Source organism: Anoplopoma fimbria, chromosome 2 (genome assembly GCF_027596085.1).
Source record: "Anoplopoma fimbria isolate UVic2021 breed Golden Eagle Sablefish chromosome 2, Afim_UVic_2022, whole genome shotgun sequence".
Taxonomy (NCBI): Eukaryota; Metazoa; Chordata; class Actinopteri; order Perciformes; family Anoplopomatidae; genus Anoplopoma; species Anoplopoma fimbria.
In genome coordinates this window covers 27,348,427-27,374,683 of record NC_072450.1, presented here as the reverse complement: position 1 = coordinate 27,374,683, position 26,257 = coordinate 27,348,427, and the positions used below count along the sequence as shown (strand labels likewise).

The following is a 26,257-nucleotide window of genomic DNA, read 5'->3' as shown; positions in this document are numbered from 1 at the left end:
AGACTCCAAGACTCCAAGATGGGACAAGACGGTGGTAGCGACCTGTCAATCACAAGGTAGCCCCGCCCTAAAGCATACCCTGCTTTATGGTCTATTTTACTGTAAATGGACCATCATTTACTAACTGAGTATCATGCTGTGTTGAAGATTCTTGAACTAAAATTGAGACCATAAACTCATGTTTACAATGTTTACTGAGGTAATAAATCAAGTGAGGAGTAGTTATTTTCTCATAGACTTCTATACAATCTCACTTCTTTTTGCAACCAGAGGAGGAGCCCCCTGATGATCAGTAGAAAGAATGCATCTGTAAGGTACTTCAGCATTGGCTTCACTTTTTAGAACAGGAGGTTTCTGCCTCATAAACACAGAATGAATATTCTTGTGTATATGGTTACAGTGTATCGTTAGTTCTTTGGAGAAACAAACCGTGTCCCCCCTCATTTTACTTCTTACTGAGGTCAATTCATTGTTTTTTTCACTCTAGAAAACTCCTGGTCTCATGACATTTGGGTTTGATTTGAAGTGCAGTTTCCATATTTAAAATTGGTTGGAGCTTTTTGTAGTAACAGTTTGATTAAATTCTTAAAGACATTAATAGATACTGAATAGTATTTCAGCACGGATTTGGCACACAACTTGTGGTTCTTTGGCTCCACCCACTCCTGTTCAACCTCAAGAAATAACATCTGCCTCCACAAAGCCTCTTGCCAATTAGAAATCTCTGTACAACTAAAACTGCAGCTCGCAGTGATCCATGATCCATGAACATAATCAGAACATGTGCTTTCTACTATTTTCAGTAAAAGTAATTCATTAAGTATTAAAACAATTTAAAATACACTCGAAGTAGAATGCTGTAAAATTGACAAACTGATTGACATCAGTGCTTTTACCACACAATAGACTAAATTAGTAGCAGTCTCTTGACTCTTAGGTGCTGGTGCTCAGTGTGTGTGTGTGTGTGTGTGTGTGTGTGTGTGTGTGTGTGTGTCACCAGTGTAGGTGTAAGTGGGGGTGTTGGTTTAATTGACACAGTAATTCCTCTTCAGTTGGCTCCTGGATCTGCTCTCTGCAGAGAAAGAGGGCAAGTCATGGAGAAAAGAGGAATGATTGGATGATAAAGTTTGCTGTGATTTTTTCCAAGGTGTGCCATTTAGTGTATGACTTAAAATAAAGCTGCAGCGTCAACCTACCTGAACATGAGCTGAACAGAGGTTTCATATCTGATCCTCTCCACGTCTGTAACAGAGCAGCTGTGACTACGGTCCCACTTATAGATGAAGTTCTGTTAGAAAACATTAATATTATCAGCACATTGAATATGTAGTTTATATTATTATATAAAGATAATGCTGGCATTAGTACAGAATTTTCTTCGACAGGTCACATGAAGAAACACTCTCTTTCTGTAGATGTAACCTCACAAATAGTTTCATTATTTTAAAAAGGTCCAAGGAATATGTGACCCATCCAACAGGTTTATCGATGTGTCAACGTTTTTTTAAATTTTGAGTGAGTAAACCATGAGCTGTTTTGCGATCTATCAGATAGCTGTATTGATTAAAATAGAAGCATATTTTGGAGCACATCGGTAACCAAATGGTTACAGTACAGAGAGTCTTCTGTACTGAAATGTATTCCCAAATTAATAAGAATATTTGAGCGGTGCACAGCTACAAGAGGGATTTAAATCAAATCTGTCGCATTTGATTGGAAGGCTGAAAAGTGGGCTGGCTTAGAAGCTAACGAGCTACGGAGCTACAGAGGACTGTGGCTCCACACACCCCTCCTTTTTTTGCTTAAAGTTGTAGAATGATTGATTAATAAATGACATCATATTGAAATTGGTCGGTACTAGCTCACTAAGCACACTCTATGTTTGTTTTACAGGAAGAAAAGATGATTGGATTTTGATATAAAAAATGTTGTAAAAAAAAGCATTTTTCATTTCACCTCGACTTGAAGTTACTGCTAATGCAAACCTAACATTTTCAGCTTCACAATAAAATCATATAACTGGCGAGTCATGATCTGACTTTTAGCATCGAAAATGCATCTACAAAACAAGACAACTGTCAATTTGGTAATTTTATGACAGCAGTTCAGTTTGAAATATTGCAGGGGGTAATGAAACAAGAAGGAGCAGCCACAGTGAGCTGTTAGATGAAGAGCTGTAGAGACGACACACTATTCGCAGACTCGTGCCATGTGCAGCATTAAATCAGACCACGGCTGCCAACAGGATAATAGAAAATGGGCCAATTATTTCCATGACTCCTTTACTTTGAAACCCCCAGCATTCTGGTTACCACCAGTAAATCACAAATCAACCACGGCTGAAATATGTGAGATTGCCATTTTAACGCTGGAAAAAGGTTGGATTGTGTTTAAATTGTCATCAATTGTTTTAAGTGTTTGTAGTTTAATCCATAGGCAGGTTACTATAAACCATAAAAAAGAAGTTGTGTATCCGTCTGAGGGAACTGACCTCTAAAATGACCGCCACAAACAAGTTGACCCACATGACAGAGGAGGTGAGCCACCAACACACAAAGTAGATCTTCGACCACCTGGGCAGAAATAAAACACGCTCATCATCATCATCATCATCATCATCATCATCATCATCATCATCATCCATCACCATCTTCAGTATTATCCCTCGCTGTGCATGTCAAATGTTTTCTTACTCAGTGGTGTATCTGCTGTAAGCTTCCATGAAGGCCTGCCAGTTGTTGACTATCATGACATTGTACAGCAAAATGATGGCTGCCTGAGAGAGAGAGAGGGAGGGAAAGATACTCTTATTTTACTCACTAACCCGATCAGTAAACCACAAATGTAAGCGATAGCTCATCATCATAAAATGGCAAACAAGTAAATAATTGCTTTAAAAAGTGCCACACAATAAGGAATGAATGAATGAATGAATGAATGAATGAATGAATGAATGAATAAATAAATAAATAAATAAATAAATAAATAAATAAATAAATAAATAAACAAACAAACAAACATACATATATATCAATCAAAAACATAGATTTTGTACAACGATGAAGATCTGACTGGTCTTGTTACTCACAGCAAAGTCATTGAAGTTGTTTGGCCAGTATTCCAGCTGCTCATAGGTGCCACACTCCATGCTGAAGTTGGAGGTGATGTTCTCCATGGAAGAATTGGAGAGCACGCTGAGAAACACACACACACACACAGATACACAAACATGATATGTAACAAATGTAGGCTTATAATTTGTGTCTTTAACAAATAGCACTGTTCATCTTGGATGGTCCAACCCAGCAAATAGACAGTGCTTTTCTAGTCCTCATCAATTTGGGGTTAAGTTTCTTGCCCAAGGACACACCAACATGGTCTTGCGGAGCCGGGGATCGAACAGCTGATCCTCTGATTAAAGGGCGACCCTGCTCTACCACTGAGCCACAGTTGCCCCAAGAAAACAGATTGTACAGTCTAGAGGTTACTTAATGGTGCAGTGTGTGAGATCTGGCCAATATTTTAGTTTTAAATATTTAAGAGTGAACAAATGTTATCAACAGAATGTTTTGTTGTGCAGAGATATCTACTGATGCATGCCAACCAGCTAGACTCGGCCAATCACGTCTTGTAACACCACTTGTACCTTGGAGGCGATAATGAGGCACTGTCGCTCCTCTCATATTTCAAGTGTAAGGAGTAATTCAAAATACTTATTACATGGGACCTAACACAGATTAACAACAGAGTTGTTTCTACTTCATTTTACAAGAATATACCAGAGTGTAGTCCTTTAGTAAATTATGATAAACACCATTTGTTTATCTCCTAAAAAAGACCTCCAGTATTTGGATCAAAGTAGCTTGTAAAAAAAAAAGTTAGGCCCTTTGAAATCGGTAAAATTCACTTGTTCTAATGTGTAGGAAACAAACTTCTGCTGCTCATCTCATGGTCAGGTTGTAGGAATACAAGATTCTGGACATGATTAAGTGGTTCCGCTTCCTTTTCCAACAAAAAAGTTGGAAAAGAGCTTCATGTCATGAGCACCGTTCTGTGTTGTCTCTTCATGTGTTCTTACTACTGATGACTTCTTACCTCATCTCTGAAGGCGGTTTAATGGCTCCCTCAAACAGCCAGATCCCAATCACAGCAAACACATAGTACACCACCTGTAGAGAGAGCATGAAGACATCAAACCATTCCCTGTGTTGGGCTTTCTCCAATTACATGTAAACTGCTCTGCATGTCCCTGTTGTCAGATGAAAACCTTGTGTTTTATGAGCCAAATATAACGATCTCATGTCATCATTTGGCCTTTTACTAAGCATGAGCATGATCAAAAAAGCAGATAAAAGGTGTTCACACAACTCTAGTAGGTAGACGTGATCTGTAATACAATTAAAAGATTTGGAAAACTATTTTTAATTTGGATTTTTTCTACTTGAGCTCCATTGCCGAAACCAATCATTTTAAAATGTGTCTGTGATGGGATTCCATTGACAAAAAGGTTACTAATTTAAAACATATTTATATGGCAAACAGTAAGTGTAGATTAGCTGGACCAGTGAGTAGGATTTAGTGACTGTGATGTCACCCACTGGTTTGGGTACTACAGTTTGGAAGCCTCGAGTTTGGGCACTTTGGTTCACACAATCTTGTTTTTTGCAACCAGAAGTGACAAGAGAGGGTGGAGCTAAGTAGTACAGAACGCTGAATAGGACATTTTTAGGCGACCATAATTTTACAATTAACTTTCACACACTGGGAAAAGGGTTTAAGCTCTAAGATGAAAACACGAAAATCGTACACACTGCTCCGTTAAGAATGCTGACTCACCATCAGTATCCCTGCAAAGGCTCTGAGGTTTTTCACCAGGTCAAACAGTGTACTTGCAACCAAAGCCATGAGCTGGACAATGAAAAAAGGCAATAAGGGACAAAAAGACAGTCACAGGAATGAAATAGTGACGAGACTGCAGTGTCTCGTCACTATTTCACATATGGTGTTTTACTGGATAGCCTTTTCATTTTTCATACATGTCTTGGCTAGGCATGCCATATATACAGTATATTGTTATTTTCATTTTACTCAGAAAAGCTAACAATTAGTGTGTGAGCTAACAATAATTGTTCAGGGACAGCTGCGTACCTTGATATCAGGGATGATGCGCAGGAAGCGGAACACAATCAGCATGTTGATCAGACGAACCATCTCCCACAGAGACATTGCACTTTGAGTGGAAGGGTCCCTGTTGTGACACACAAACATACAAAGAAGTCGATTTGCAGCTCATTTACTAATTTAAAAGAGACATTTCTACAACTCTTGAAGACTTTGTCTCCTGCCACTACAAATTTTTTTCCTGTGTACAGTTAATAAGCTTTTAGGGCCTTTTATAAGCAGCATCTTTACTCCTGAATAACAAATCCAAACACAAAATGACAACTTCATACATTTAAAAGGTGCAGTTGGTAAATTGACTTTGGTATAAACGTCCACCTGGTCTCATTATAATTGGTGGTCAAAGGTCGTAAAACATAACTCAAGAATTCATATGCTAATTTAGACAATTTCCGACTAATGTCTTAAAGGATAAATTGATGAAGTCATGATATTTTGACAACATTGATGGAAACTGCATCATGATGGTGATAATTCTGGTTTTAATTTGTTTGGGTGTCAAGTTCAAATATCAATATCAACACGTTTTTTTCCGGAATCACTAACTCTAGTGTTGAAGGTAAGTTGGAGTGTTGGACGTGTCTTTATAAATGTCCTTAAAATTTGGATTATGTCTGATCCAGAGATGTATAATCACATGTCTGTTTCTAATGTAGAGATGGAAAAGAAAATGCCTTGTTCTCCAGCCTCTGGGAAAAGCCTGAATTTCATAATAGTAGCTTCAGTGACTCTTTTGCTATTTGTCTATGTCCTTAAATTAAAGGTGTTTTTTAGATTTTGTCTCACATGTGGATTTCTCATTGTGCTCTTTTTTTATTTTATTTCTTATTTTACCTACTGTCTGTCTGTCTGTCTGTCTTGGACCTGGTTAAATAAAATTACATTTGAAACATACAACTTGAGTTATTTTTAATATATTACTGCATCTTCAAAGTGAATCATCATTGCATTCCTTTCAGAAAGCAAGGCCCGAACTGAAGTGGAATATAGAAACATTCACTGTAAAGTGATAAGAAGCAAATACAAACCTACCAGTGAGAATAAGGAAGCCTGTAGGTGACATATATAGTGATCTGTAGGACCTAATGGGGGGAAAAAACACATTAGTGGTAACTATAGCAACTGATCAAATGTTCAAGAGACATTTGACTTCACCAGACCTGGAAATACTGATCTTTTTGGCCACTCGAGGGCAGCAGAGACCTGAACAAAAAATTTACCTATCATAACCTTTTTAGCCGATATGGTGACAGTTGCTTAGTTACAGAGAAACACAGTCATTCATGTGGAGTTGTCTTCGTGTCCTACGGGTTTGTCGACCACAGGCAAACAAAAATATTAAGCAGACACTTCAGGCTGAACTCAGCATTTGCAAAGAGTCTCTCTACTTAGTGCATTTGCATATGAGGGAGGCTTTTCTACATGGAAAAGTTGTTTACTCCCTTCCAGCTGGCTTCAAAGTTTGATTGACCAAAGGTTCATCCAATCACTTGCCAAGTAATTATTAAAAGTGTCAGACCTTTTCCAAACAGTTTCCAATTACAGTGTGTGTGTTTGGGAAGTAGTGAGCATACAACATGATTAATTAGACTTGGCATAATACACATGAGTTGTGTGAGTGTCTATAAACCAATATTTTAATATAGTTTGCTGTTGTTAATTGGCCCCCAGTTACTTTAATTCATCGAAGATTTACTTCGTTTTTTGAATCTCCGTTTTCTTTTTTTTCTTCAAGAATTCAAGGTCACACAGGGTAATTAAGGGAAGAGCAATATAAATGGTTGTTTTTGGGGTGATGATTCCTTTAAAAAACTGGACATAAAAGGAATAGTTTGATATTTTGGAAAAAATAACTTTCTTGCTGGAGTTAGATGAGATGATCAACAGTCTCAGCTGACGGCTGGAAATAGTCCGGCACGTAACTCCCCTTAACACCACAACATGTTGTTTTCTTGTACAGATTAAACAAATGAGATACAACATGTTACTCAGTGACCTTAAGAGGTGCTGGTAGGCAGATTTTATTATCTTTGACAGAGCCAGGCTAGCCATCCCCTTAATTTATGAATTACTCCTTTAATAACCAGCATGGACTACAGGGACTAATAAAGGATTATCTTGACTCATTGCAACACTCCTAAAACACTGCTGTAGGTAGATCAAGTATTTTTTTCATACTATATATGCAGTCTAAATCCTGTCCGAACTATCAAGCCGCAAAAAATAAACAGACAAAATACTATGGGACACTATACAAAATAAGCTTGTGCTTACAATAATATTGTGTTGGTGGTGTATAAAGAAGCAAATCTGGTCCTTAGTATCATCTTTTCACATTTGTCTAAACTGCTATACTAAATATGACAGTAATAAGAGTGAGTGGGTTACAGCAGGGTTACCAAGAGCAGGATGGTGACGAAGCCGTCAAAGATGTTGTTACTGTAGGACAGGTACCCTTTGAAGCCGAAGGCAAAGATCTTCACAGACATTTCAGACAGGTAGTAGAGGATGAAGCACAGGTTGATGATCTGAAGGTTGGACAGTGGAAGACAGAGGTCAGTTCATTTATGAAGTAGATTATGTTTACAATTTTAACAAATGTTCATTTGAGTCCATTAGATGAAACAAGTCACTTACTGATGATTTGGCTATTGTTTAACACTTTGTATTAATGGGGGATCTATAGAACTGATTTTTACTATAATAATATAAGTGATGTGAATCCTTAATATTATTCATGTGTGAAAAATCAACACGTTTGTGTAAAACGTGGCCTGGTCATTAAAAACCATCACGCTTCAATATTCAAAGTCAATTTAGTGTCATGGACAAAGATTTTGGTTAAATTTATAATCCTAAAGATTGAGATGATTTGCCGATAGAAAACAACTTCACTGACAAGTATTTCAAGGAGCCCCATACGGAATTTAGACAAAATCTATGGTGGATGGATTGCCTCTACACAACCCAAAATAGCCACGGCTGAACCGGTGCTAACTGCGCTAATGGTGCAAACAACGGCAACAGTGCTGACAGAGCTAATGGTGTTTACTTGAGGGGAAACTGGAGGTCGGGCGCTACACTTTTGTGAAAAATGCTGTCCCAACTGACGGCATTGTCAGGAGCAAACAGTGCAGTGAAGAGCAGCAGAGGGAGAACAATTCCATTTTCTGCTCAGGTAGACATTACTCCGCTGTATCTTTACATGGCACATAGTTGTTTGCTGCTAAATTAATGAACCATGAACATCCGTAACACGTTATATGACTAAGTTCACCTCGATGGTGTAGTTGTCTCTCTCTGTTGTGGACCTTTCAGCATTCAGCACCAGGACGGTCTGAAACACACACACACACACACACACACACAAAGGTAATATTGCAACGTGGTAGACAGTCCTGTCAGCATGCAAGGGTGTATGAATATATACATGTATGCACATATGTGTGTGTGTGTGTGTGTATTTCTGTGTGTGCAGCTTACACATATGCACATGACATTGGCAAGGGCCACCGCGTTGCCAACTATAGTGAGAAAGTAGTGACTGAAGACCACCTGGAGTCTCTGCAGGACCGGAGAGCTGTACTGGGGCAAGGGAGGGTGCTGGAGGAACACACACAGAGACACACACACACACACACACACACACACACACACACACACACACACACACACACACACACACACACACACACACACACACACACACACACACACACACAGTCCAAAGCATAAAGCAGCTGTCAAAGTGAAAGGAAATGTTGAATGAATCTTTGAAGCAGCAGTGCCTGTGGGCACATCTATACCTCCTTAATGCAATCTTTGTCCAGTTCATCAAATATCTTCCTGAACTGCTCTCGGTCCATGTAGCCCACATCTGCATACTTATGGGCCTCCTGAAGTCCAGATGGCATAAAGAAAAACAGTCAAGGGAAGAACCAGAGGATGTATACCCTAATCCGAATATGTTCTAACCCCAAGATTTATGTTATATTAATATGAATATATATCAATTAATTATATCAATTACTATTATTGTTTTCAGATTTTCAGAAGGTCCTGCTGTTCTATTTTATATTTTAACAATTTAATTCAGTTACTGTATATCTATGTATTTATTTGTTACATTTTGTTTACAAAGTTAGGAAACAAATGTTTTAACCAGGCCTGATGTTTTCTTTAACATGAAAGAATGATCCCAGTCTCTTCCACACAGTGAGGCACTCAGCTTATCAATTAAACACTGGTATCAGATCAGTACTCGATATCGTCCGATACCCAAAACCCAGGTATCCTGACTGAAAATGTCCGATCCCTGCATCTCTACTCGAAATATTGGCTCTGCAGATTTTGCAAGTGCTGGAGAACTTATTAGCATAGCGAGCTAAAAGTCCTCCAAACAGCTTACATTAATCAGACGAAAACATAGAATTGTGTGTGTTTTCAAGAGTCAGCTCTGACCTTAGTGATGGCCTCTCTGTAGTAGCTCTTCATCTGGACCCTGGACATCACCTTCAGCACCAGATCAACAGCCACATGCTCCCTGATGAGAGAAAACAATACAACCCTCTCCATGTTTCCTGTTCATTTTATATTTGTGGGGAGGAATTCTAAGCAGTCCTCACATACACAGGAGCCTGTTTACTGTAAACTATGCTGACAGTGCTGCTCCTCTGGAGGCAGCAAACCATACAACTTGTTAAACTAAAAAAGGTTGTGCGTGTGTCACTCTTACTCAGCAGCCTGCTGGACTCCCTGGCAGCTCAGGACTTGGAAAGCAGCTCGGATCCCCAGTCGTCTCCTGATGATGGACGTTTGGACCGACAGCTGGACCAAAACACAAACAGAAAGACTGGGAGTCTTAAAAGGACATACTGGTGTGTTTTTGCAAGTAAATAGAGGTACAGGTAGTGAAGTTACTACTACTTTACGTTTTCATGACCATTATGCTGTACAGTTTTAGCTTTTTTGATATATTTTTCCTTCCCTTCAAGGCAGCCATTAGTTTCCTTTTGAAAGTTGCTTAAGTTGAGTAATTCTACATTAACATCAAGTCAGAATTCATTTTTATATCCCATTTTCTCGGGGATGCAAAACTAGAATACAAATTCCCTTTTTTTTTGGTATTCACCAATTACTTAATTCTCTTATAATTATTCATATTAGAACTGCATATTTACGGTACATATAAAATGGATCTATTGTTAGATACTGCTTTCTTTCTCTCTCCTGTCCCAGTCTTGTCAAATTGACTTCCATCTCACGGGAATCCCAAACAAAATGTCAGCTTCTAGTACGGAGTTTGCCGTGTAGAAAGTATAGTTGGTGTAAAAAATAGGTAAAGCTTTAAAAGGAGACCTCCAACAATTTTTCACAGAAAGTTATGAGTGAATGATTTCATCATTATCGCAGCTTGGTTATGGTGTCATGTAAGAGAAAAACATCATAAACGGCAAAAGACAAGGCGTTTACCAGGCAGTTAGGGACAACTGAAAAGACGCTGCTGGTTGCATTATGGGAATTGGCAGGATCCAGCAGTTTGGATAAAATGATATATCTGCCTCTGATGCTTTGAACTCAATATGCCACTGCAGGCCGAGGATTTTCTCAATTAAGGTTAAGCACAAAATCAATACTCAATGTTAGGTGTATGATGGGGTATATAAAATTTGTCTGAAGACTGTCTTCCACTGCCGAGGCTTGGTTTTTCCCATCAACTACTTTTCCAGCTGGGTATAATTAAGTAACAGCAGTCATGATTTGTTCAGTAGAAATAAAGAATAAAAACTCTCACATCCCAGCCTCACATTAAAGCTGTCTGCCGCATTCAAAGTAAAACCAGACTGTTCTTGGAGAGGGTGTTTTCAAGTATGTACTGTACTGTATGTGTTGAGCTGTAACTCCCAGGGCGGTGAAACGCTCCTCAGCAGCATGATGTCATACTGCATGTGTGACTCACCAGTAAATATCCCCTGAACTGGTTATAGATGATGGCTGTCAGTAAGTTCATCAGGCAGTAGGTTCCTGTCAGAAAAGCAAAACAAATCCCCTAAAAAAACTTCACCCAAACAACATCTATTTTGCTTTTAACAGCAACAAAATGCTCTACCATTGTTTTAAGTCACTTAAAGGGATGGTTTGGATGTTTTGAAGTGTAGTTGTGTAAAGTACTCATCCATAATCATTATATTAAATGCATTAGATGACAGTCAACATGTCACCAGTTTGGAGAAACAGTGAAGAGTATCTGCACTTGAGCAAAGTAAAGTACTGCTGTGAATGGGGGAAGCAGCTAAACATAAAACAATCAATATCAGTTTAGCTACACGTTATATTTAGAATATTTTCATCGCTATACTTTGAAGATAGAGAGCCCTTTCCCACGGGAAACAAAAGCCGTCGTCTAGCTACAAGGCTCTCCTCAAAGCCATATATAACGGCTCGGTTCCTCATTGGAAACGGCTTTCTGACAGAAAGGTAAAGCTGTGGAAATATTATAATTATAGCTTACACTTTAACTGATTTTTTAGGTTAATAAGTTTTGCTTGTGCCCCAATCCACAGCAGTACATTGCCTTGATTATTTGCTGGTCCTCCTCTCTGTTCCTCCAGACTGGGGGCATAGCCGACCAACATCTACTGTAGGTAATACACTGACTATGGATAAGTAGCTCATGCAACCCCGCTTCAAAAAATCCGATATTTCCCCTTAAAGCCACTGCAATGACACATACGACAACAATCCCTGCTTACCAATCACACTGAAGGTGATAAAGAAAATGGAGTAGGCTCTGTTCAGGGAGTAGGCAGGGATCATCACTGTGACAGGACAGAAGACATGTTAAAAAAAGAGTTCCGTCACATAAAGAAGGCTGGTGTATCATTTGACTGATTGAGTACCATCTGGGTTGTTGGCTGTGGTGAGCAGCACCAGCAGAGAGGTGAGAGAATTGGGCAGGTCCCTGAAATGTAACTTCCACTCCCCGTTGTTCTTTGGATCCTGAACAAGAAAACACAGAGGGAGAGTGATGAGGGGAGACGAGGAGAGGCAGAGAGGACCTACACCTCAGATGGCTTTATCTACACTGGCTTTTAAACAGTACTGAAAAAAGGCCTACAGCCTCTCATATATAAAGATCTGTTGTTTCTTTCAGTTTATGTTTTAAATAAACAAACTAAAGACATTACTTTACAGTCAGATGACCTTTTATGTTATGTAAAAAGAAGCCTTGGGAGCTTCTTGATTCATTTACATATTAATATATAAATTGATGAACAAAAGTAGTTATTATTTTTTTTATCTCCTCTGAGCTTGCTGTTGTGCTAGCCTCAGAAATTCACCCCAATCTCTCATTAATCTAATCTTTCATTTGTCTTTCTATAATAGTAAAACATGTTTCTGAGTAAATAAATGAGTATCTACTGCAGCACTATTACATATTTACTTATATATATATTCAGATAATATTTAAGATATTAGTGAAATAAGAGTTCAAACCACTAGTGATGTTAAGAAAGTTAAATTCATTTAGCAGATATCCAGCAACAATCTCTTCTAATTCTCAGTTGCTAAAGGCAGGAATCTTAAATAAACAAAATTGTTCTCTCCTTTTTCTTAAATGCACCATCTCTGCCTAGACAAATAAAGTGAACCTCAGGACATAACGCTGTGTTCCCGGTGATGGATTTCTTGATATCTTTCTTGTGCATCATTTCAAATGTTGGTGGGAACTTTGACAGAGGGCTTCTTACTTATTGGAAATGGTTCTGGCCTCAAACCTAATTAGGGACTTCATACACGCATCTTCCAACTGTATTTTCAATAATAGACTGTATTGTTATATTTTGGACAGTGACCCTTGGCTGTTGAGTTGCCATAACAGTCTGGGACATGACCAGACATGCGCACACACACATGTCAACACAAGCCAGAGCGTCGCAGTTCAGTACAGTAGTGTGTGTTTAGCAGGGCGTGGCGTGACCTGAACTCACCTCACTTTTAGCAAACAGCAGCATGCCGATCATAGTGAAGAGGCAGAGGTGGAGCGCCAGCAGCAGGATGACACTGCACAGACAGGAGATCCATCACACACACACACAAACACTAACTTAGGTTATGACTTTTTTTTTTTTTTTTTTTTTTTTTTTTTCAAATGAAAGGTTTATGCGATGGCCATCCGAGATCGCTCTAAATACTACAATACCCACAAGCCCCAGCAACTGTTGCTATAGGAAAGAATCCAGTCAGTTCTGCAAAAAAATCCGGATGTCTGTTGCTGCAGTTGGAAACAAAACACTGATGATCCAAAACTGACCCAGAATCAGAAAGTGAACTGATCCAAACTGCAGACAGTTTTATCAGGTTCCTACAAAGTTTTTTTTTTAATTAAGTCCTTAATTTGAATTAAGTGATTCATTGGATTAAATAAATTAGACTTTTTTTGATTAAATCCACTCTCTCGAATGAACACAGCTTGTCAGAGCGTTCCTCTCTTTGTGTGCATCAACAATAGAGCAACAGTTTTTTACTGTGGTGAAAATTTTTCTTTTGAAATGCTAAACGAAAACAAATAAAGATTGAAGCAAAAATATTTTGTTTGATAAATACATGTAGTGAATTATCAAAATGATTACATCCATCTTTTTTTTTTTAATACATTTTGACTTTTGCCCTTTACAGCGCTCTGCAGTTATTGGAAATACTTGGATCACACAAGCCAGAAACAATCCTATGCAGCCCTCACTGGAATATAATTCTACAAGCAGTATAATAATAATTACATTAGTGTAGCCTGATCTTTATCTGCAACTGTGCAGAAATACTGCTTGATAGACATGCAATGTCTATCAATTTTCTTTTAACGTTGGTGCAGGAATAACAAATTTAAAGCACCAAACCAAACCTCCAAACAATGCTCTTCATCGCTCATGATTTGAAATTCAATACATTGTTGGAACTTGGACGCGCTACTGGAGTTTATCATCATCAGTCTGTGGCCATATTAAAGGGAAGCAGCAACCCACTGACAGAAGTGAGAGTGCTCTGGGAAGAATATAAGTGAGCCACCTGCAGGTGTCAATGTAGTTTCGATTAGTCCAGAGTGTTGAGCTAACTCCTCAGCTCCCCTTTCCTGCGCTAATGATGGCCTTTACATCTGCTGTTGAGTTATCAGTAATGGAATTGCGACGGCTGATAGCACCTTGAATTGTCCAGTGTAAACACGCCTTTAAAGTTTTGCAGCTCAGGGCACTTTGCCCTTTTTGTTGCAAAAATGTTGTATTAAAAAAAAAAGTATTAATGTTGCCTTTGAGCCAACAACACAGTAGGCAGAACAATGTAGGAGAGAAGAAAACTCTCGAGCTACTAGTCCTAGCCGACGAGGTGCAGAGGCATTCCTCAAAACTTCAGGCAAGGAATTTAACAACCCAGTCTGTTGTCAGGAAAACCTTTGTATACGTTAAATCTTGACATTTCTAAACCAAAAATAAGCTTCATTTTAACATTTATACATACGCGTAAATCAAGGTTATAGTGTTTTAATCACTCATGGTGCTTTAGTTGTTTCAAAACTGCATTCTCAATTAGGTTTAGGTATAGGGAACAAAACTACTTGGTATGGTTTAGTAAAATATGTTTTGGGTTTAATAAAGTACTTTACTTTTGGTTTCACAAGGAATATGAACAGCTTTCTCCTGGACTAAAGTCCTGAGTCTAATCCATCCATAAACCTTAACTTCCTCCTATCGTGGACTTGCGTAACTTTGATTATTTATGATCATATCAATACAAACATAAATCTGGACATAAAACCCATCCCTTCCAACGAAGGGTTTTGACAATGCAGTTTCGTTGCATGGGAAAATAATTTTAAGGCGACAGGCTGGAATATTTAATAAAGGAGTCAGATACCTGGCAATCTCTGGCAGAGTCCTCTTGATGCACTTCAGTGTCTTTTTCATCATGGAGGAGTTCTGCAGGAGGAAAAACGGCCGGAGGATTCGACGTACTCGAAGTTTCTGATTAGCACAGAAAAGAAAGCATCACTTTGTTTTAAAGCAGGATGATGATGATTCATATTAATTCACCAGGCCCTTCTCAACAAAGCATATGCCGTGTTTGAAGTCCTTGGGAGTTTGAACTCTGCAAGTATGACTCCAGAGTGTAGACCCACAAGAACAGTTACATGCACTTCAATAGAAATGTAAATAATTTCAAACTACAAAGACACCTTTACTATATTTTCCTGAGCTTTCAATCAAGTTGAATATGAGATGTGTCAACTGAGACAACTTTTATTTACTGTTTCCATATCTTTATTAAATACACAAAGGCAGCGCACAGTTAACCGAACCATAATTTAACCATAATTGAACCTTTAGGCAAGCTAATTTGGTACTGACAAATATTAGGTTTTGCCTGTGACACCTATGTTTATCTTACAGAAGTTATAATATACTGTACTGTTAAAAAAAAAAAAAAAAAAAAAGGGCTTGCTGTGATAAGACTGTCCCAGATAGTGGGTAATGGATAGTGGGTTTTCATATCTCGAAAAAAAAATGTTGCTTCAATTTTCTTTTGCCTTATTTTAGAAAAAGAGAAGTCTAAACAGCTAGTTTCTTCATTTAAGTTACACCAGGGGGCTTCGTAGTGTGGGGATAAGTGAAAGCGGCAAAAAAAGTTGTTGAGAGGCTGAACTTACAAATACAAATAGTGGAGGCTCTCTGAGGTCCCTCTCACCCCTTAAAAAGCCACAAAATGGTTTAGTCCGTCCCCCTGCTTGTCTCTGAATGGTGCTATGAGCCGAGTGACTGCTGATGCTGCCTGGAGCATCAAGTCAAGTGAGAAGTAGGGTCATTTTCTCATAGACTTATATACAATCGAAATTATTTTTGCAACCAGAAGAGACGCCTCCTGATGGCCATTAGAAAGAATGTACTTCCACATTGGCTTCACTTTTTTAGAACCAGAGGTTGTTGCCTTCTCTGAGCACACCATGCCAAGAGAATCGTGACCAAGAAGGGCGGCCTCACCTCATCACACACCATGCTGACCGACAACACCCAGTCGATGATGGAGAAAGAAAGGACTACAGTGTAGCCGATTAGCCATTTGCTCTTTCTGAATTCCTCCCAGCCGATCAAGTAGCCCTGAGGACAAAACATAAGGAGTGAAGCAATGGTTCAAACGGCCAAATAAGATAACTATCAAAAGCAGCTAGATTATTTTAAAACATCACAACTGTCGTTTAACCAGACAGCTGCCAGTGTCCTGGGAGCAATTGTCTTCCACCCTGGCTGTGCTTACCTTAACGGCAAGGTCAAGAGAGAAGATGAGGAGGCAGACCATCTCGATGCTTTCGGTGAGGCCGCAGGGAGGCTCCCAGGGCGAAGAGTGATGCCGGGGGTCCGAGGAGATGGAGAGGGAGGACGGCCGCTCCACGAACGCCAGCAGCAATAACACCGCGATGGTTAGGCCCAAGCCCCTGGTGCAGGGAAAGAGAGGGGAGTTGGGGGTCAAATGGATGTTGGGATATCAGACAAAAATGCCTTAGATGGGATTCATATGCAGCCCTTATCCTGGCATTTCCAAACATTTTTTTTGTGCATCTGATAGGAGTAATGGCCGCTATCAGCAATAATAATGCTAATAGAGGACAACACAAAGAAAGCTCTGAAAAATAACTGGTTCCCAGACCACTAACAGGCAGCACCCATAATAGCACAGCAGCTTCTTTCACATAAGTAATGCTAGCATCAAAATAGTAGCGTTAGCATTAGCTAGGCAATAAGGCTACACCAGATGTGTTATAAATATATGTATATGTATATGTATATATATATATATATAAACTGTACTCTCCGCTGCAAAGTAGAAGTTATAATGATGTGTTGAAGTTATTCTAGAAATAATCTGAATACAGAAAACAGCACCACTTTTATAAGTGTAGGCTTTAATTATATAGGCAAATGTAACAGATAACTGAGTTATTACGTATATCTCCATATTAGGGCTGTCACAATATCAGATTTTCACCCCATGATTAAAGTGGCCAAAATAATTCACGATAGATATATTATCCCAATATCTATAGAAAAAGAATCAATAACAATACCAACAGTTAAATGAATCCATAATTTTATTCATTGTGCATTTTGTTCCTTTTTTTTGGCAAATGAATAACACTCAAAATACGAGTGTAGGGAGGTGGATAGAGACTCTAAAACAATAACTGTTTAATGATTACGAAACGTAACAGAGATTAATAATATCACAGTGCAGGAAGAGGCAGAAAGCCCACTGGGCTTTTTTGAAGCCTCCACCTATATTGTATTACAATTTCAAATTGTCTGTCAAAAAAGCAAAATCAAGAAACTTCACAGTTTCAGTCCCTGCGGATATATGCAGGGGTCAGTTTCATCAACAGATGACCTGGCCTGAGCAGGTGTGAGAAGGTGTGAACTCACCACTGGCATATCCTGGAGTAGTACCATCGATACAGGCGGAGTGAGCGGGCATCCACCCGGTGGTTGATGGAGCGGTACTATAAGCAAGCAGATAAAAAAGGGAAGAAGACAGTAGACAATGCATTGATGTGGTTAAATACTGAAAAGACTTTTCGCTAATCTAAGTGCTGACTTTTACAGTGTCCTTTATTTGGAAAAATAGGCATAACCAAAGCATACATTTCACATAAGTGAATAATAATAAGTCCAACGACCATATTAGGTATATTTTCAAATGCTATAATCTATGGCGGACATTCTTATCCAAGACACCTTACGGTAAAGTGAATTCATGAAGGAGGATGAGCAGCAAGGACATAAGAAAGAGGTCTAACCCTTTACACAATATGGTACTGTTTACCTCTTATTATCTTTTACCAAAAAAGAGAAATAAGTTGCACTTACCTGTATGGCGTCCTCGATTAATACCACAGCTTGCTGGATGTAGAGTTCCTCAGCATCTATGGACAGCGAGATAAGTATGAGTAGCAGGATCATCTGAACAAGTACCTTCACATATCTCAGAAGCACACTGAGAACTGTGATCTTCACTGCCCTGAATCCCCTTCACTCAGTAAATAGCTTCACATGGTTCCATTGGTCCAAGACCAAGACAAACTGTTTTTGATAGGCTGTTGTCTGATGAACTGGTTGGACTGGGAGCTGAGGGGAAAGTTTGTTCTTTCTTGAGGCAAAACTGGGATGTGCTCTACTAAAGGTGCGGCTTATTTTTCTAACAGTTTTCTCGAAGCCCGAGGAAGAGCACCAGGCTCTGAAGTAAATTTTAAATAGTGGCCAAACAGTGGAATTACAACTTCAAGGTCCTTTACGTGATGCCATTGGGCCCCAAAAATATTTTTGCCCCATAGACTCACTTTGGTGAAAGAGATGTTTCGTTAAATCAGCTAAATCAATTTCCCAGTGCAAAACTAGCCCTTTTTAAATCATTAGGTCTTAGGGCGGCTGTGGCGTAGTGGAGAGCAAGGTAGTTCTCCAATCAGAGGGTCGGTGGTTCGATACCCGGCTTCGGCAGTCGATGTGTCCTTGGGCAAGACACTTAACCCCAAGTTGCTCCCGAAGGCTTGCCATCGGTGTGGACTGGATGTTGCATGAATGTTAGTTAGAGTCTGATGGTGGCACCTTGCATCGTAGCCTGTCATCAGTGTGTGAATGGGTGAATGATATGTAATATACTACTGATTGTAAGTCGCTTTGGATAAAAGCGTCTGCTAAATGACTGTAATGTAATGTAATGTATGTAAAAATGCACTAATGGAGACAGAACGCAATGTGTCATACTCTGAAAACAAACTTAACAATGAAAAAGAGGAATTTCAGGGAAATTCTGTACTGTCTGACTTCCAACACCATTGTCATTGATTATTCAGACAGAAAACAATATTACAATAAATAATAGCATCAATCATAACATTAATATTATCAATTTATATCTCCCTGTATGAATATAAGTGGCCAACTATTTATTATATGACAGAAATATGTATCAACATTCCACTATAACGCAAGAAATCTATAGTTTCAAACTTCGTTAGCGTAACATACAGAAATAACATTAACCTAAATCTGATAGTTGGTGCACACATAACGCTAGACATACTGAGTGTCAGGATCCGCTGTGTTTCTATAGCCAAACCCAGAGTTATAATCCATCCTCTAATCATGTAAATGAGCCCGAAACCGAGTGCCCGGAGGCGGGGTCAAAGGAAACGTTAGTGTTCTTTTTTTATTGGCCCATGGATGCTGAAGTTTGCCAGAATATATGAGTTATTTTATACAAAGGAAGTCAAACTTTTTTTGCTCCATGCTCCACCAACTTTGACAGTTCTCTTTATATATCCATGGATTTATATTTACTCAAACACCAAAACTCCCTACTGTCATGATCTTGGTTTTGGTTTAGTTTGTTTCTGGTTCTATTCTGAAGTTCCCTGCCAGTATTTACTGTTTTATTTTGTGTTACTCAGCCACACCTCCCCAGTGTATTTAAACCCTGTGTTCCTCTATCTCTGTTCCAGTTCGTCAAGATTTCCAGCGAATTTCCTAGTGTTCATGTTCCTGGTTTTGACGTCTCTGCTTGTTTTTCTGCCTCCTCCCTGTCTGATTTGTTTGCCTGTACTGACTGCCTGATCCATTAGTTAAAGCATGCCTTTTATTCTACACTTTATCTTGCTGTCTGGGTCGTACTAATGAGTCGTGATTTTCCTGTGCTTCCACGAGGCGTAACACCTACAACATACTTGGTACCTGATTAACAAAAAACTGGAAAGTTGTTTTATAAATAAGGTGTCACAATTTGAACAATTAATGTACTATTTTGGGGAGCTGCATGGATAATTAAAAAAATTACTTAGTTGACCAGCAGAAAATTAATTGCTTATCAATTAATTATTTGAGCAATTTTTTTCCAAACAAAATGTCAAATATTCACAGTGTAACCGTGTCAAACATGAAGATTTAAAAATGTAAAAAAAATATGTTTGTGTTACTCAGATAAAACTGATAATTGAATCACCTCAAATTGGTCCCTGAAAAAATATGATGGATGTGATCTTTTCTAAATATTCTTTAAAGAGTTATATCAAGGTACTCCAACTGGTCAGCACCCTTTCTTTGGAATGAATAATACATTGTGTTTGGGTTCAACATCCATATAATACATTCTGCGTGAGGCTGAGGTTTGATTTTATTTTACCTGGGTCTTTAACAGTGGTTCTAAATTGGATCATGTGATGCAAAAAGCATGCTGGTGTTTAGATTATGCAAGAATTCAGATTAGGCCAATTGGAAGAATTTGCAAGATTTGACAAAAAAACTGTCATGCAAATAATGTGGACACAGTTGTATAAAATAGAGTGAGGGCTCTACACTAACTTTTTAAATTGGCTTCAGCTTTTGGTCGCCAAAACTGAAAATATGTTTGCTGTTTTTAGTCACCTTGTATTTTGACTAACTAAGATACTATGCAGTTATATGTCAGCTTAATAATGAAAGTTTGACATAAAATAATATAAAGCTTTATTACACTGCCACTGATGACAACCAAAGGCACAGCATTGGTTGCCAAATGCTCCAAATGGCAACCTGGCAACCCTTAGTGTCAAGCCCTGTCACACAGAACAAGCTTGTTCCACAGCTGTCAGGTGTTCAATGACTGTAACTTTTCCGTTCAGCAGTTATAAAGACATGATGACTCAATTCTAGCCACAAACACACACACTCAAACACACAATCACATATTCACACACACATATGGTACTGCTGACTCTGCTTCACAGCAGGATGTGTCATGGTGGCGGAGGGTGTCACTGACGGGGCAACACTTTAAACGGCTGCAACACACACAGACAACAATCACACAGCGCGGTGGACACACAAGTGTGAGAAGCACTTCTCATACTCGTTGCAGCAGCAGTTGAGAAAAAGAGAAATTTCAGGGAAATTCTGTACTGTCTGACTTCCAACACCATTGTCATTGATTATTCAGACAGAAAACAATATTACAATAAATAATAGCATCAATCATAACATTAATATTATCAATTTATATCTCCCTGTATGAATATAAGTGGCCAACTATTTAGTATATGACAGAAATAGCCAAAAAGATTCAGATGTATGTAGAGAGTAGTTTTAACTTAATACATCAACGTATATACTTGTAGCCATTTTAAAATGTAGTGCACGAAACAGCACGTGGCTAATGTTTCTGTTATTATAAACTACTTACTACATCACTATTAATATTAATACTTAAAAAGGGAATGATCAGTTATCAGCTATTGGAATTAAGTACACACTTAACATGCTGTGCAAATAAATCGAGCATCCTTCATAATATGCAGAAATAAACATATCCTTACATAAAATCTTATACTTGAATTAATCCTCATAGTGAGGTTGCCAGGTTTGCTAAACAAATGGGGATTGTGTGATGTATTGGTCTCTAGATTGCAAGCTAAAAGGCTGCAACATTTAGATAAGATGGTAGTTTTTTTTTTACTTTTGATGGAGCTATGCAAGTTGTTTCCTCTGCTTCCAGTCTTTGTGCTAAGCTAGGCTAAGGACGACATAGATCTATCTCTATACTCGACGCGCAGACATGAAGCTGATCTTTTTCTCTGATTCTGTGTTAGTTACGGAGAGAAAAGGATTTCCTAAAACGATGCAATGTTACTTCGATTCAATCAAACTAATAAGTTAAAGCAATTCTGATCAATGATGTTTATGTAACAGAACTTCTAGTTTGGAGTTTCTTATGATTTTAGAATCAGTATCGAAAAGAATAAATAAAGTAATTCACCATTATCTGAAATAGTCCTACTTCACTTCAAATTCTCATAACTACAACGCATATGTTAAGTTTTGTTTTGCTTTGACATTGATGATTGTATCGCAATTTTTTGAGTGACTCTAGCTGTCCACCGTCTCTACGGTAACGCTTACTTTATCCAGCTCACTACCCGGCATGCTGCTTCTGTGGGTGAGGTAGGTAGAGATCTTCTTTTTTATGACAGCGATACAGTGACCTGCAGTGTTATTAATGACATCGTATCTTTAGAGGTTTTACGGACGGTTGAAAAATATTTCGGCCGGTGTGCTTAGGTGTATTAAATTTGGACGATTTCCACTCCTGTCAGCTAAGAACAGGACACTGAGGCTACAGTGGACACAGGCTCACAGGATGATAGGAAAACGTGCAGCCGGACATGAAGTAGTTACAATTATCTCCAACAACAACAACAGCAACTTACATGTTAATGCATCAGTAATAAATTAAAAATCATATTATACTTTTTTGTCACACATGTACACAGCACAGCACACCGAGTGATATTTAGCCTGCTTTTAACCCGTCCTAGTATTAGGATTGATAGGTAGGTGTTACTACGCTGTGCCCATGAGTAGTTTGGGTATACTGTGCCGTGCTCAAGGACACCTCAGCAGTGCCCAGGAGGCCTACTGGTACCTCTCCAGCCACCAGCCCCCACTTCTAACTTGGGCCCTTGAACAGGTGACCCTCTAATTCGAAATGCAAAGTCCCCCAACCCGAGCTAATGCCGCACACTATAAAGTTTTTACACACACAAGCACACAATCATAGTTGAACTTCCAACCAGGTAAGAAGCAACACCAACCCAGAGCCTCAGACTCTCAGGGGCCCCAAATGATCCAGACTCACGGTCTTCACGGTGTGTGGTAATTAAAAAGGGATCAGTACCAATATAGACTTGCTACTATTTGGGCGATTGAAATGTTCTGCCCAGGCGCATCATGGAAGGGTTTAATGCACAGGTCAAATGTCATGCATGTAACCTGTATGTTTGTGACGACAGAAGTAAAGTTTTGTGACGTTTGATTAACTACTATTTAAGCTTATAATGTGCTTACAGATGCATACTGCTGTAGAAATATGTTAATGAGCGACTATGTGTATGTGAATGAAGGTAACAGGATACACACAATGCCTGTTGGTGGTGATGGTGGTGGTGTCATTAGGGGCTAATAGCACATTTTTGCCTCAGGGACCATTTTTGGTGCTCAAGGAGGACCAAGTACATTTTGCTGATAATTCTTGCTCTTGTAATAAGGAGTTTATTTTCTTATACCACAAGTACATTTTGCTGATAATTCTTCCTTGTGTACTTGTAATAAGGAGTTTATTTTCTTATACCACAAGTACATTTTGCTGATAATACTTCCTTGTGTACTTGTAATAAGGAGTTTATTTTCTTATACCACAAGTACATTTTGCTGATAATACTTCCTTGTGTATTTAATATTTAATTAAAGTTTTTAAGTTTTGTTTGTAATGGACGACTTTTACATTGTTGCGACTTGCATTTGAAGGATGTGAATATTCTTCCTCCACTGGCGTTTGTACCGAATAACAAAACAGAGGAGACGCCACCGACCTGTGAGTCACAGCTACACCCTCCACTCACCTGCGTCCCTCTCGGTGCACGACCTCCGCCTCCCGCTCCCCGGGGCCCCTCCGTGCTCTTTGCCCGACAGAGAGCCGTAATCCTGGGAGGCTCCGTTCACGCTCCCGGCCAGCAGAACGTCCTGTTCCATCCGGGAAATCTACGAGTTCTTCTGCGGGGCCGCTCCTGCTCTGTGAAAGTGAAAGTAGAAGTTCTGCGGGACACAGTAGTGGGCTCGGCTCTGGAGAAGAGAGGGTTTAAGTCCGTCTGCAGCTCTGGAGTCAGTCACAACTGTGAAGTTTCATAGTTTCTGGCGGCGCACAAGACTCAAGCTGAAGGCAAGGGGAATGTGTTTTTAGGAAGTCACCCCTCCACCCTCCCCTCCTGGCCGCAAGTATCACTTTACACTGGCTTTAAAACACTCAAACTCCACCTACAGTACGCTGCACGTTCTGCAGTCTCCAGAGGTACAGTGGAGCGAGAGGATATATTCATTCAAAGTCACGTGAGTATATACAGTACCAGTCAAAAGTTTGGACACACCTTCTCATTCAATGGTTTTTCTTTCTTTCTTTCTTTCTTTTTTTCTACATTGTAGATTAATATTGAAGACATCCAAACTATGAAGGAACACATGTGGAATTATGTGGTAAACAAACAAATGCTCAACAAACCAGAATATGTTTTATATTTTAGATTCTTCAAAGTAGTTGAATGAGAAGATAGGTACTATATATATATATATATATATATATATATATATATATATATATATATATATAGGTATATAAATATATACAATGGTATCAGTCAAAAGTTTGGACACACCTTCTCATTCAATGGTTTTTCTTTAATTTTATTTTTTTCTACATTGTAGATTAATATTGAAGACATCCAAACTATGAAGGAACACATATGGAATTATGTGGTAAACAAACAAATGCTCAACAAACCACAATATGTTTTATATTTTAGATGCTTCAAAGTAGTTGAATGAGAAGGTGTGTCCAAACTTTTGACTGGTACTGTAATAAAAATAATGACATATTGACTGAAAATTGGATACTAATACATTTTTTGGCAGAGTAAACCTTCACTTGTACATTACTTTGATTCAGTAAATGTCTTTCTTGAAACTGGGTCAGACAAAACTTTGACTGATGTCATCATTTTATATTTAAAAGAAGAACTAATGACAATAATAATTTATTAATCTGCAGATTTTTGTTGTTAAACAGCCAGTGTGTAGCATTTTTATCGAAGTAGTATCAGAATGGAATATAATATTCCTAACAATTTTTTCACTAGTATTGAATCACCTGCAACTAAGAACTGTGTTTTTGGTTAGCTTAGAATGAGACCTACATAGGGAGCGGGTCCTCTTCACGGTGTCCGCCGTGTTGCACCGCCATGTGTTTCTACAGTAGCCCAGACCAGACAAACCAAACACTGGCTATAGCGAGGGCCTTTGGCATTTTTATGTTACCTGATGGCCACTCTAGCTCTCCAACAAGCTTGTGAAACAGAAGTCGCTATATGACAAAGCATTGACCTTGAATGGTGAAGGTAATGATAGGTCAACGGGCAGCAAGTCTTGATAGAGTTTTGCAAGTTTTTGTAAATTGTGGGTTACCATCTAGACATGCCAGTCCAACATGCTTTCCCAAAACGACTTTGTATGCAAGATGGACAAGCTTTCCAACTTGAAAGTAAGCATGCGATTATGCAAACAGCATCCACTTCATATCAGTGAGTTGGTAAGTGACCACAGTTTATTCAGTATGGAGCTGCAGTCCTAACAGAAGCTCCTGGCAGGCTGAGGTGCAGTGGTTAGGAAAAATGAAAACTATCTGCAGTGGAAAATTTGCAATAACAAAGTTGAATCATGTTAATTAGGAGCCAACCTCACATGTCACATGCTCTGTCAGCTGATCACCAATTAAACCAGCACATCCTTTTCTCTACACTGATGTTTGCTGCCATTGCTTTCCCAAATGCATCGTCCACCTAAAATTATTTAATTTTGTCATTAAACTTTAAACATGTACAAACAACACCTTAAAACTAATTTAATATGTCTTTTGGAGTCACTTTATTTCCAGCAAACCCCCATCCCCTCCCATACAGTGTCTCACCAACTAACGACATTAGACTCCAAATACAAGCCTGTGTGTAATCCAATAACCTCAGTGTCCCGGATATTGGAGGAAAAGGTCTTTCACGGTCTGAATCTAATTGGTCATAGTTAAGTAGTAATTGAGCACCATTAACCCTTACTGAAGAAGGTTTTATGGGAATAAAACCTCCACCTAACATTCGAAATAGAGGTTGAGTGAGAGTGCAAAATGTTAAAATTTATTCATTTTCATCCTAACCCAAAAAGTGCTGGACATTCCTATGTTCAGTTACTGAGGGTGAGCGAGGGAAGGATGTGCATTATGAATTATTAGTCATGAAGAAGCCCACACAAAGCCCATACTACAAGCCACAATATTGCCCTGTGTAAGTTTAGACATTTTGATGGGCTATAAACTTGTCATTGATAATGAGAACTATTCCTCTAGGGGCCTGATCTAACAACTTTAATGTGAGTAAATAGTAATAGTAATACTAGAAGATAGTTTTGCAGCC

The 26,257-nt window shown here is 38.8% G+C and overlaps 1 protein-coding gene across 1 annotated transcript; it reads right to left on the bottom strand.

Moving 5' to 3' along the window:
* On the bottom strand, positions 1-23,996 carry tpcn2 (two pore segment channel 2). Its single transcript, XM_054612231.1, has 25 exons — positions 23,648-23,996; positions 18,090-18,145; positions 17,646-17,722; positions 16,486-16,663; positions 16,212-16,328; positions 15,091-15,197; positions 13,173-13,245; positions 12,081-12,180; positions 11,934-11,999; positions 11,141-11,205; positions 9,917-10,008; positions 9,643-9,724; positions 8,988-9,077; positions 8,665-8,784; positions 8,459-8,518; positions 7,581-7,709; positions 6,214-6,263; positions 5,149-5,248; positions 4,837-4,908; positions 4,096-4,169; positions 3,089-3,194; positions 2,694-2,776; positions 2,492-2,573; positions 1,197-1,288; positions 1-1,072 (listed from the first exon to the last, which is right to left on the bottom strand). Exons 1-25 carry the CDS (start codon positions 23,775-23,777, stop codon positions 994-996), a joined length of 2,280 nt encoding a protein of 759 aa, XP_054468206.1. The 5' UTR covers positions 23,778-23,996; the 3' UTR covers positions 1-993.
* Between the last annotated feature and the right edge of the window lie 2,261 nt (positions 23,997-26,257).

Bases quoted from the DNA above. Each gene is read 5' to 3' on its own strand.
- tpcn2 (XM_054612231.1), bottom strand. From the start codon at position 23,777: ATGGAACAGGACGTTCTGCTGGCCGGGAGCGTGAACGGAGCCTCCCAG. The intron at 9,725-9,916 runs GTAAGAGTGACA...TTCTCTCATCAG, and splicing joins GGAGTCCAGCAGGCTGCTGA to GGAGCATGTGGCTGTTGATC. The intron at 2,777-3,088 runs GTGAGTAACAAG...TCTCTCTCTCAG, and splicing joins ACAACTTCAATGACTTTGCT to GCAGCCATCATTTTGCTGTA.